The sequence below is a fragment of the Charadrius vociferus genome, unplaced genomic scaffold (genome assembly GCF_000708025.1).
Source record: "Charadrius vociferus isolate BGI_N301 unplaced genomic scaffold, ASM70802v2 scaffold7, whole genome shotgun sequence".
Lineage (NCBI taxonomy): Eukaryota > Metazoa > Chordata > Aves > Charadriiformes > Charadriidae > Charadrius > Charadrius vociferus.
In genome coordinates, this window is record NW_009649308.1 from 249,209 (window position 1) to 261,818 (window position 12,610).

Genomic DNA, 12,610 nt, shown 5'->3' on the forward strand with positions numbered 1-12,610 from the left:
TCCCTTTTTGAAAATAGGGGTTATGTTTCCCCTTTTCCAGTCGGCAGGAACCTCACCAGACCTCCAGTATTGACCAGTACTCAAATATGTTTTACCAGATGAATGACAGCAGCGATCCTCAGCAAAAGTCTACCTGAGGCCATGGTCACATTTCCTGAAGCAACGTTCAATTTAGGCATGAAAGTCTATTGTAAAGCTAAAGACCTTCCTCTAAATCTGCCATCTCATCCTTCTGACTTCATTTACACTTCCCCAGTCTACAATACACAATGAGAAAGGATCACGGTTTAGTTAGAACAAGTGCTTCTCAGGACAGAATCCTGCCGCCTCTGATCATTAGCTTTGTGCAAGATACTTCGCAATTCTTCGTTTGTACCTGCTAAACTATTCAGGTTTTCCCCTACCTGAACATTATGGGAACAGATCTGCTCAGATACATAATTGAACAGTACAAGAGAAACTGCACTACCACCTCTAACAATTAAGTCTCAGAAAGCAGATACAGACAAAAGCCACTACCCACTAAGAGAAGTAGCTTGGTCCCACGCTTTTTCTTTCATGCAATGTGAGCACAGCCAAGCTGAACCTCACATCCAGCCCCGCTGCAAGAGGGTTAAACCAGTTGACCTTCCAAACAACATTACTCCATGATCTACCCTGCAAGTGACCCAACTCAAAAGATGCACGTCACCTTTGTAAGGTTTTTAGAAGCATTTATAGGCAGAGGCCGTGGTTTTTAAATAAAAGTTTAATTCCTTCATCAGGTCTTAAAGTTTGAACACAAATGCTGCTGAAAATCCTCACGCCGCTGCTCTGATGTCCCGGCTCTTGGCTCGCAGGGCATTGGCAGCGTGGCAGCAGGGGCTCCAATACAGGAGGCAGGAATCAGACTCTCAGTAGAGCTCAGTGCAGGATGCAAAGCAAAGAAGCAAGAGACACACACTTTCCAGACAAACACCAATTCTTATACAAAAAGAAAAACCCTACACTGTAATAGAAGTGTTAACGTTGCCACAGGACAGGAGTTCTAGGAAGGGAGAGAAGTCTTCAGTAAAAGGCACAACTAAAGAAGTACTCCCCTAGATCTTAACCAAGTTTTTCAGTTACTTCCACTTATACCCCAGCCCCCCAGCTGGTTACTCTGGCAAGTAATTTCAAGTTCCTTCTTTTCCCTTTTTCCCTTCCTCCAGCTCAATAACAAATAAAAGAGGATTGCTTATAAAAACCAGAGCATAAACCAGCTTGGTCTATAACCCCGTAAGAGTCCAGGAGAGACTGAACAGTTTACCTTACGATTGTCTGGTACAGTTTCTAAGTATTCAAGTTTCAGATGATACTTATTACATCTTGGAGCCTCAGCCAGCTCTAGTTTTGGTATTTTTCTTTCAGGCACTTTGCTGCCTGTCAGGTTGGTGTTAGATCTACAGTTTTCCCAGTACTATGTATCACCAGCCTCTTCAACCCATTGCCGTAACCACTCAAAAGCAACATCAGACTCGCTCCAAGGGCTTCTTCAGGTTTTGTAGTCCTGCAACCTCCTATGTACCTTGGTTAAAGATCTTTTGCAAAGAGCAACACTTTCAAGGCAAGGCAGACAGTGACCAGGACAAGCAACCAGAATGTGTCAGTAACTTACAGGACAACAGGATTGCAGGCAATGAGAGACTAAGACAGCTGGACACAAAGCTGTTGCATATTGGGTCACCCCAGTGTCTGAGCAGGCACTTGCTAGATGCAACAACCAAGCTACTATGGGATAAAGAGGCTCAGTTTACTAGTGTACTGGTAAAAAAAAAGGGGCCAAGGATTTGCACGGCAAGTCAGGGAGCAGCTATAGTACATGACAGCAGTCCTCTAATCGCTAGCAGGGTTAACAGTAAGCTGTGAAATTGAGGAACTGGTTTTAGCCTACACTAGAAACTAAAGCACACAACTACCATGAGTCCTCTACATAAGAGGGAGAAGAATGCTTGTCCAGGATGCACCTTCACCACTAAGTTAACACAGCAAGGCAGTACTGCACAGACTACGCTCTCACCTTCGCTTTGCTGCGTAGCATGCTAAAAGGGCATTTAATTTCATCAACAATTAAGACAAATTCAAGTTTTCAAGCTACACTGATCTCCTTTCATGGGAGGAAGCTGTAGCAGAACCACCTCCCAGGTGTCCCCCAGGGCTTCACCTAGGGTCAAGCTTGGCCAAGATTACAAGCCTTCCCCATCGCTCTTCAAGGGCTTCCGTCAGGTATAGAGTGGTAAGACAGCCAGCAGTCTCTCAGGCTCTTGCTGTAGATCCAGATCAACATGTCCTAAGGAGCTCTACTTCCCAAACAATTTAGGGTGCGCATGCCAGATCATCTAACCCTGCCCACAGACAAATTCTCTCCCCCCTCCCCCCCCAATAATTGTGGCAATTAGCCATGTCAGTCCTGCTCTCCACAGATCTGCAGAATCGAGTCAATACTACTGATGAACCCCAATGCACAGGGTTGCTGGTGGAGTTGGAGTGTTACAGAGATGAGCTTCCCCCCCCAGCCTCCCAGTGTTGGGATCAGAGCCAGTAAGCCTGACTTAAACAGGAGGAGCTGTGGAGAACTGCACTGGAACAAGCAGAGTCTTCTACTGAACTTTACAACAAGCTGAACAACTTTTGGTTTTAAAAAAAAAAGCCATACAAGCAGCAGCTGGCATCTGTTGTTATAAAGGGACATGGCTGAATAGGTAGGAGACAGATTCCCCATTATGAGTCCTCCTGATGGCCTCCGCAAGGATCATTGAGATGTCAATCACCTGGAGGGGAAGAAAGATGCATCAGCATCACTGAGGGAAGACATCAAGCCTAGAAGAACAGCCGGTAAGTTAGGAAGAACTTTAAGAGTAAACTCATTACCCAAATTTATAACAGTCTACTGTCACCTTTCTTTGCTGAGACTCCCTAAGCTCAGTCTGTTTACCTTAAGACTATCTTATTCACTTTGTGTAGGTTGCAGAGAAGTTAGGGAAGTCTAAATCAAGACCAGATCGCTTCCCTTGAGTCATGAGGCTTTACCGTCACTGCCAGCAGCCCAAGAAAAACGAAGTTGCTATGTTGCAGCTCAGTGCCCAGTCATTCTGCTGGCTCCACCTGGTGGGGTAATCCAGTTAACAGGAGGGAAAGTCCCAGCTCCATAAAACCCTAGCTCCGAACCCCGGCAGCTAAAGCATTTCGATAGACGCGGTCTCATCAAGAAGCACCATGCTCATGGTGCTGTAAGGAAACTAAGTGAAATCCATATTTAACATTTAATTTCCCCTAGATAGTTTGCTTCCAAAGGAAGGAAAGAAAAAAAATAATTCAGAGCTGGAGAGCAAACAGAGCGCGAGACTTATGACAAATCCTTTCGTTCTACATTTCTCAACACTGAACATTAGAGGTTAGTGTAAGAGTGAGGTGTTAAGTGAGAGCCTGAAAAACTACTCCACCGCAATCTTTGGCTACAGCTATTTACATACTGATTACCAGCTTAACATTTTGCCTACATTAACTGTAGTGTGGAGCTTAGAGAGATGGTGAAGCATCAGACATCAGATGTGCTCAGTTGCAGGAATATCATCCAGAAGTTAGTGTTGAAAAAAACCCACAACCCAATAGCAGTTTGCAATCAGCTTATAACGTACTTCCAAAAGCAGCTTAAAATTCACTGCAGCTTCCACCAGTTGACCTTCCCTTTCACCAGAACCCCAGTACTGGGGAAACTGCTCCACCTACAACACAGTACTAGCTGAGTCTTTGCAGAGCTATTCACTTTCCAGAACCTCTCCAAATGGCTGTGTCCTGCACTGTGAAGCTAGTATTTAGGATGTCCTTGGCTGTGCGTATGCTATAGCAGTACCTGAAGCTTCTGATGGACATATTATGCCTGAATGCTCAGGTAAAGCTACAACTTCCAGCTATCCATTAACACAGGAAATCCTCAAGTTCTGCCTAGCTCAAGTTTTATAACCAATATTTTTTTCTTCCAGGAAAGTCAGCCTCAGCTTAGGAAACAAAATCCCACAGTACTTTTGCTAAATGGAAACCCAAAGACACAGAGTGAGCATCAAGAGACCAGCTTTTAGCTTTCACATGGATGGCAAAGTGTTTTTGTTTATCTTTGGCAAGTATCTGAACATTGTGGAGCTGTATCAACTGCTCTGAGTCAAACCAGCAAGACATGTCCGTGGGACAAGACTGCACTCCCTCTACAGCTCATCTGCACTGTCGTTATGACCAGACATGAAGCATTCATCTCCCCCAGACGAGGTCTACTTTGCTTCACAAAAAGAAGGGACACTCCACTTAACAGGCTGGGTGTTAGGGGACAGATACACAACTGAAGTTGGCACTACTGACTTCAGAAGTTCCTGTCTACTTCTGCTTCAGTATGACATGTCATCAACATATCGCTCCTCCAAAGCGTACAGATACAACTGCTTGCCTACATCAGATCAGTGATCTGATCTAGGTAAAGTAAATTTGGTTCAGGGCTTGCTTAAGTGAACTGTTTAAGATGAGCTAGATTAGAAGCTGCGTTTTATCAGTGTAACAGGTGTTATCCCACAGCAATATGAACAAGAGAACTGGTCAACACTGCCACCGATTCTAGTGGCAATGAGACTGCTGTGAGCACTAGACAGTATTACAGGGTTTTCCCACCAAGTGGAGGACAGACAAGTGCTTCCACCCCCCAGGTGTGACAGAAGAGAAAGTAGATGCTCACCTGGATTTTAGGGCACTGCTTCATCTTGTCCTCCTGGGGTATTGTGTTTGTGACTACAACTGCCTCAAAACAGGCATTGTTGATCCGAGAAATTGCTGGCCCAGAAAAGATCCCGTGAGTTAAGATGGCATAAACTTTGGTGGCTCCAGCTGACACAAGCCTACAAGTGAGGAAAAAAGGAGAAGGATGAGAAATTAAGTATTAAAGTAGTGCAGGGCACATGGTAAGCATGAAAGGAGGTAACAGCATATGCTCAGGGAACAGGCCACCTTTGATTCCCCCCTCCAGCCCACTGTTGATTTGGGAGAAAAAACACAATTTAACAGGCACCATAAAATTCACCACAGGCAAAGTAGACATTGAAAAAAATATTATTCTTAGCCCTGGGACATTTGGACTAGATCATACAAATCACCTTCAGTGATTTTTGCCAAAGTAGCAGCTGCTTAATACCAAGTGCTGCATATGCTGGCATTTCTAGTGTAAAAGGGCTGAAAAATATCAAAGCTTGAAAAGCTTACTTCTAATAGAAATTCAGACCTATGACCTTAAGTTGAGAGACCAGACAGTGCTTAGTTCTACCTACCACAGGCAGTGATGGTCTAGTGGAAGAGATACTTTCAACGCAAGCCATTTTTCAAATAAAAAAAGACATTATGGTCTTCTAGTTATTCCCACTGTGAAAACTTTAGGCTTTTTACTTATTTTGTATGACATGGGATAGATTATCAAAAAACTGTATGTTACTTTGTGAAACTTGACATGCAAATAATCCGATTAACTCGTTACATCGCATTCACTAACAACAGGTTTCTGATTTAGGGAAGAATCAGTCAGCCCTACTCACTTGTCCGCAGCGTGACAGATGGTACCGCATGTGTCTGCCATATCATCCACCAGAATGGCCACTCTGTCTTTCACATCACCCACCAGCACCATGCGATCCACTTCGTTGGCCTTCTTGCGCTCCTTGTGAATGAGGGCGAAGTCTACATTCAATCGATCTGCAATGGAGGTCACTCTGAAGAAAGAACAGTTCCCAAACAACACTTAACTCCACACAACAGCTTCAATCGAATCTCTTTTAAAACTATAAAGCACAAACTGCCACTGCAGGAAGAGAAGCTGTCACCACATCTGTTACTGCTCCCAAGCAATTAATAGAAGACACTCCGCCACCTTAGTTTCCCTTCAAGCAGTTAAACTGCAGTCTCTGATCCAATCTCTCCCGATGACAGCAACTAGATTAAGATAACACAGTCTTTCATCCTGACCACTGTAAATTAATTTGCATTTAAAGCTCAAAACAAACCTTAACCAGCAAGTCTGGTAAACCTGAAGTGATCAGAATGCTTGGGAGGTCATCATCTTTATAACACTACACTGGAAAGGCTTAAGTTGTGCTACAACAGGAATCTGCTTGCACTCATGTAAGCGTTCAGTTGTCATGCGTGCAAGTGCTGCTGGCACAAGGGCAGTGGCAGGAGTACACATCCAAGAAATGCAGATCCACCACCTCACATTTACTTTGGTTCAAGTGACCACAGAACAACCTTACTAGAAGGACCTAAACTTTATATATTGATACTGATGAATAGTAAAGAGTTTAAAAGCATTAGGAGTGAGAAGAAACTACCCACGATCCTAAGAAATTCTACACTTGAGATTAGTAGACTCCCAGCCTCAGTAGATCAGATTCATCACCCTGGAAGGCCTACACAAGATTGTTAAACTAAACTGTTTACTGAAGTATTTAGTTCTGCAGTGTCTTCATAAAATATTGCACCAGCTAAGATAGACACACTTCAGTTTAAGTGGCTTTTAAAGAGCTGACATGGCATTTCTTATAGTGAATTATGCAACAAGCTACAGAAGTAGATACAAAAGGTCTTGTCCGATGCATGGGCCACAACAAAGCTACAGGAAGACATACAGCGACCTACAGCAGCAGTATCTCTTGACTGTTTGTGAAAGACAGCTTAACACACTCTAAAGTATGTGAATCAGGTCAGAACACACCAACATTTTGGTGTGACAGTCTTGGATTAAAGAAAACATCTGCGTCCCTTTGCTGTTCACTTGTAGCCCTTATACAGAAGCACCAAGGAACAGCCTAGTTTCTCCTAGAAAGCACCTGAGAACATTCTGAACTGCCCACAAACTGGCATGGTTATCGGCAGAAAGATGGGTGGTTGTCAGACTATCAAAATAGAAATGTGCTATAACATATGCTGCTGCTTTTCGGAAAGGAACCATCTATCTTCCTTGTTCTCAGGGAAGAGGAAGAGTAGCAGCAGGCTTAAGTCCCAGCTAGATATTCAAAACAGAAGTAACAAAGTAAGAAAACACTTCAATAGACTAAGCTTAATACTGCAGAGAAAACAGCCTGGATAACAATGTGTCACTAACCAGTGGTGGTAACTCTGTCTTGAGGTATGAGCTGCATGATTCCCTCCTTCAGCCTGCATAATTACCCTTCTACAAAAAATTGGTTTAGTCCAAGGTACGTAGTAATTGTACAATTCCCATCTATGCAGCTGTGATTCTAGAAGCTATTTAATTCTCCATGTAACCCAAGAAAACTTCTAAACGTTCCCTAGGAAGAATATCCAACCACCCTTCACTAGCTGCCACAGACTGTTTTAGAGAAGGTGGGCTGGCAGAGGGAACGTGTGCCTTCATGAGGTGACAAGCACTCAAGTAGATACAGAAGCAGCACCTCAAGCTAGCTGCCTGACAGCTTACCTCTTGGCTCCGCCAGCATCTGGTGAAACAATGGTGCAGTTTTTCCACTCTGCAATATTCTCTTTGATCCATTTCAGTACAGCAGGCTCAGCATATAAGTTATCAACGGGGATATCAAAAAAACCCTGCAAGGAAGATAACAGGAACAGATGCAGCTGAAGGTCACATTCCAAAAACAGTTGGAAGAAGCCTTCTATATGCTCAGGCATGCAGCCACCACCCTTCCACAGCTTTCAGCTTTGCCTTCTACTTCCTTAATGCAAGGGCAGTAGCCTTTGGGATACACAGAATAGTAATGTAAGAAGTTTTCAGTCAGATATAGTTTAGCAGCATAAATAACGCTTTACATCTGACACCTTCGCAACATGGAACTAGTTCTGTCCTACGGGGGTGCAGAAAGCCAGCATCAAACGCGCTCAATTTCAGAGCAGCTAGCTGCCTTTTACAAAGTCAATCTTTAAAGCTCGTTACCTACACTGTTTGCATCTACAGAAAAACCTAGGAAAAAGGCTTGAGTAACATTTGTTTTTAAACTAATTGCAGATGGTTCCACAACTTTACACTGACCCAGCAGACTCCTCCAGGTAAACCTCAAAGGTCACTAGAAACCCAAAGTTAATCCTGCACAGGGAGTAACAGGCAGGAGAGTGAGGACAGCTACTCTACAGGAATGCTTCAAGGTATATGGGTAAGAAATCCTTCCTACCATCATTCCTTCTGCACTCAGCAACCCAGCAACTACAAGAACCAGGCTGAAACCAGTCAGATGCTGGAAGCTTATATACACAAACCCAATTACTCAATTGACTCTCACCACTGCTGCTGGTGAAAGGTCAACCCCGTGGCACACATCACAACTTCAAGCCTCTTAGGAAGAGGCATACCCCCTTGGGCTCTGTTCTTTTATTTCACTGTCTTTCTGTAAGACTTCTCCGCTGTGCCCCCATAGATTTTTTTTTTTCTTTCCATCTGAGACAAAGTATTTCTGGGCAAACTGTACCAGAAGAAATTATACTGAGGTGGGAATGGCTGCATTTTCAACTGTTAAAGTGACAGCCAGCCCATCTACTTCACCAGGCAGTATATATCTCACCCTTCCGGATTCAAAGCGCTTGCAGCGATACAAGAGATATCCTCCCCTCTGCCACACCCCTCTCAGTTGCACTGAGTTGGTTTCTTGGTCTCAGAGCACTTGCTCAAGGTGGAAAGAGACAAGACTGACAATTTAACAGCTCGCTGTCTCCCTGGTATACACTCTTGCCACTTCTCTTACACAGCTCTGGTCAAGATTTCAATTGTTCTATGAGACCATTCTGTTCACTAAGCCAGCAAAATCATTTTCAGTTCACCAGTAGCTTGAGAGAGAACCAAAGCCAACCTGTGAGTAAAGGTGGCACCGAATGGACGCAAGTGGGATTGCCCACCTTGTCAGCAGCAAGCTATCAGATCACTGTGCCAGTACTGAACCTTCACAAGCAGCTGTGCCAGTACACCTGGAGGCAGAGCTAACCTCAGGGCAGCACTATCACCAACCACTGTGTCAAACTGCTCACTTGTCCCTGACAATTCACTAAATACCAGAAAGCTCTACTCAATATTTAAGAACACTCTAGATAAAGCCATTCTCCATTTCAAATTTCTCAAAGGACCAGTTAAGAATACACAGTGTCACTGTGTGGCCGTAAAGTTGCACGGATCATTTACTAGCCCAACATTCATTTACACAGGACTCATTATGCTTAGTCTGATCAAGAACAGCTATAATTTCAGTTACAGGTCAACCTGTTACCCATCTCCCCATCCTCTTCTGACTGACTCTACAAGTCCCTTCCAGTCCCACGTTCCCAAGTCCTGATCACTGCTGTGTCTAAAAAAAAAAAGAGCAGGTCACTGGAAAGCCTGCAAAGAGGCTCAGATTGGAGCAGGCAAGTTTTAGCTCCCGATTTTAGCTCCTACCTGAATCTGAGATGCATGCAGGTCCATGGTGATTATATGATCTGCACCTGCCACAGACAGCATGTTTGCAACCAGCTTGGCGGAGATTGGAGCTCGACTCTAGTACAGGAAAAAAACGTATGCAAGTTCGTTCGGTATTATTATTTAAAAGTTCGTTCGGTATTGTATTATTATTTAAAAGTTCGTTCGGTATTGTATTATTATTTAAAAGTTCGTTCGGTATTGTATTATTATTTAAAAGTTCGTTCGGTATTGTATTATTATTTAAAAGTTCGTTCGGTATTGTATTATTATTTAAAAGTTCGTTCGGTATTGTATTATTATTTAAAAGTTCGTTCGGTATTGTATTATTATTTAAAAGTTCGTTCGGTATTGTATTATTATTTAAAAGTTCGTTCGGTATTGTATTATTATTTAAGTTCGTTCGGTATTATTTAAGTTCGTTCGGTATTTATTATTTAAGTTCGTTCGGTATTTATTATTTAAGTTCGTTCAGTATTTATTATTTAAGTTCGTTCGGTATTATTTAAGTTCGTTCGGTATTATTTAAGTTCGTTCGGTATTATTTAAGTTCGTTCGGTATTATTTAAGTTCGTTCGGTATTATTTAAGTTCGTTCGGTATTATTTAAGTTCGTTCGGTATTATTTAAGTTCGTTCGGTATTATTTAAGTTCGTTCGGTATTATTTAAGTTCGTTCGGTATTATTTAAGTTCGTTCGGTATTATTTAAGTTCAACTCCATCAAGATGTCAGTCTTCCACTTCTAGGCAATGATTCACAAGCAGTTACTAAAAGGAGTACTCATTAACATTGCACCCTTTCATCAACTGGCGATTACAGCCTGGGATAATTTCAATAACTAGATCTTTACGAAAACATGAATTTGCAGTCCATACCCTGAGGTTTAAAGAAATGAAAATAAGTTTTATGTCCTCCTCTACATATTCAACTTCATCTAATCCCTGTCCAGCAGTCAGGACTTTCAAGGTGTGCATTCACATCCCCGGCAGAGGCCTTTACCACATCCCTTACCTTGTCCTTTTTGTCCTGCCGAGCGTAAGGGAAGCAGGGTATGACAGCTGTGACTCTGCTGGCTGAGGCAATCTTACAGGCATTTATCATGATAAGGAGCTCCATCAGATTGTCATTGATTTCACCACAGCCACTCTGCACAATGTAGACATCCTCCCCGCGTACACTCTCGCCTATTTCCACACTGGGAACAGATGGAGAAAGGAGAGTGGTATCCAAATACAAATTAAAACAGCCATTACATATGCCTGCAGAGCAACCGAGGGACTGCATTCCCAAGGGTCTGTGGGTTGACACTGTCGTATAATCCAGGGTGTCGAGCAGGAACACTGTTGCTTATTTGCTCAGTAACTATTTTACATCGCTCACTGATCAAATTTAATGGTTCAGTCAGTAAGGCTAAAAGCACTCAGCCAGTACTCTTGATCTCAACACAAGCTGAGCATGTAAACACCCCAGAACTGGCTCGGTTCCCCCGGAATCAGAAGTACAACCACCTCAGCTAAAAGCAGCAGCATACAAAAGGAAGCAAGGATGATGGCCAGTCAGCAGAGAAAGCTGAGCCAAACTTCTACCAGAAGCTATGCTGCAGCCGATTATTAGATTTAGAGTCATAACAGCTATTCAGTGGCTTGAACAGAGAAGCCCTCCAGCATTTCACTTTGGAAAGGCTTTTGGGGTTAATTTCCTCCTGGATGTAATGCACACTAATCCCTGCTGATGAAGGGACTGAATACAAGCCAAAGGTCCTGTTTGCCAGCAGCAAACTGCCAGCTTCAGCACGTGTATCAAGACACCTGCACCAGAGGTAGAGTTGGAAAGAAAGCAGTAGTCTTCGGTTTGAGGTTTCATACGGGGCAATGCTGCATAAGGCCTTTTCTAGGAACAGATTAACTACTAAGTACTTCCAACATTTCGGTTTAGAGAAGCCTGCCACAGATTTGGAAGTAACCAGAAGTCAAGTCTACTGAGGACAAAGCTCTTCCATGGTTTCTGTCTTCTTGCACTGGAGACGCTCACCCACACGGCAGATGAGCAATCATCTAACCTACTCCTAATGGCTTCACTTACAGAGCACCTTAGGGTAGATTTCTAACTTTAATATTTCATTCTCTCATCTTCCTCCCTTCTTCTTCAACATAGTTTTGATGACCGGTAGGTATTTATAGTCTTACTGCTCAATATCTACCAGCAAACTGCTGTCATCTTCGCTGCACCAATCTCTCATGAAGAATTTCAGTCAGCATGAGAACTTTCTGCTAGGTAGGTGTCTGAATTAACAGTAATTAGCATACAAGTGTCATCTCCAACTGTACTTCTGATTCAAGACATTTATTGTATAAAAGTATCAATGAGCTCTTCTGTTAAAACAATCTTGCTTTTTCTGGGAAGCATCTGCTATCAGTTTATTAGGGTAAATGTCTATGAGGTCTTAAAGTCCCATTACCTGCTGGCACAAGAACCTGCTGGTCAGCCGGAGGGTAAGAGCAGTTCGTCAAGAGCAGTGAGAACAGTGCAACGGCAACGGCCGTAAATCAAACAGGTTCTTCGTACAACTCTTTGTACTGCCTCTGAAGTTTTCAGTTACAATCAATACCCGTGCAACAGAAATATAATAATCTACGTCACGGGTACGTCCTGGATTCTCCTGGAAAAAATTACCGTCTCCAGAAGAAAGGAGTGGGTCGGAGCACTCACTCAAGGTTCTCTGCATTACCCTGTGTGGTGTGCACATGCCTAGTGCACTTCTCTAAACCAAATTTGAAGAGTATTTTTAGCCTCTCTTTTCTTGTAGGCTCTTCAAGTAGGATGGCGGCAAGACTTGTAAAGCACCGAGACAGAAAACAAGAGAAATCTGATGTTTCAGAGCTTGGGGACACGCACACACACAGACTGCACCTCGGGCTGCGAGACGGTGTCTACCTCCGACACCTTTAAAGCTCCGATGCGCTTCAGAGCCGTTCAAAAGCACAAACCCGCCGGGCCTGAGGCCATCGCGGTCCCGGCCGAGCACGGAGGGGGTCACCCACGGCGGGAGACACATTCCCACCCGCTGCCAGCTTTTGGGGTGGTGGGGGCAGGCCCCAGCCCCCGTCAGGGCGGCGGGGTGACACGGACCCTCCCCCTCCAACACCCCGA

The 12,610-nt window shown here is 43.7% G+C and overlaps 1 protein-coding gene across 1 annotated transcript; it reads right to left on the reverse strand.

The window, feature by feature from the left end:
- Positions 1 to 2,168: 2,168 nt before the first annotated feature.
- PRPS1 (phosphoribosyl pyrophosphate synthetase 1) lies at positions 2,169 to 6,116 on the reverse strand. Its single transcript, XM_009889244.1, has 4 exons — positions 6,051 to 6,116; positions 5,586 to 5,759; positions 4,739 to 4,898; positions 2,169 to 2,789 (listed from the first exon to the last, which is right to left on the reverse strand). Exons 2-4 carry the CDS (start codon positions 5,675 to 5,677, stop codon positions 2,697 to 2,699), a joined length of 345 nt encoding a protein of 114 aa, XP_009887546.1. The 5' UTR covers positions 5,678 to 5,759; positions 6,051 to 6,116; the 3' UTR covers positions 2,169 to 2,696.
- Between the last annotated feature and the right edge of the window lie 6,494 nt (positions 6,117 to 12,610).

Coding starts and splice junctions, on each gene's coding strand:
- PRPS1 (XM_009889244.1), bottom strand. CDS start 5,677: ATGGTGCTGGTGGGTGATGTGAAAGACAGAGTGGCCATTCTGGTGGAT. Junction 4,899..5,585: donor ATCTGTCACGCTGCGGACAA/GTGAGTAGGGCT, acceptor CCTCACTTGTAG/GCTTGTGTCAGCTGGAGCCA. Junction 2,790..4,738: donor AGCAGTGCCCTAAAATCCAG/GTGAGCATCTAC, acceptor CTTCCCCTCCAG/GTGATTGACATCTCAATGAT.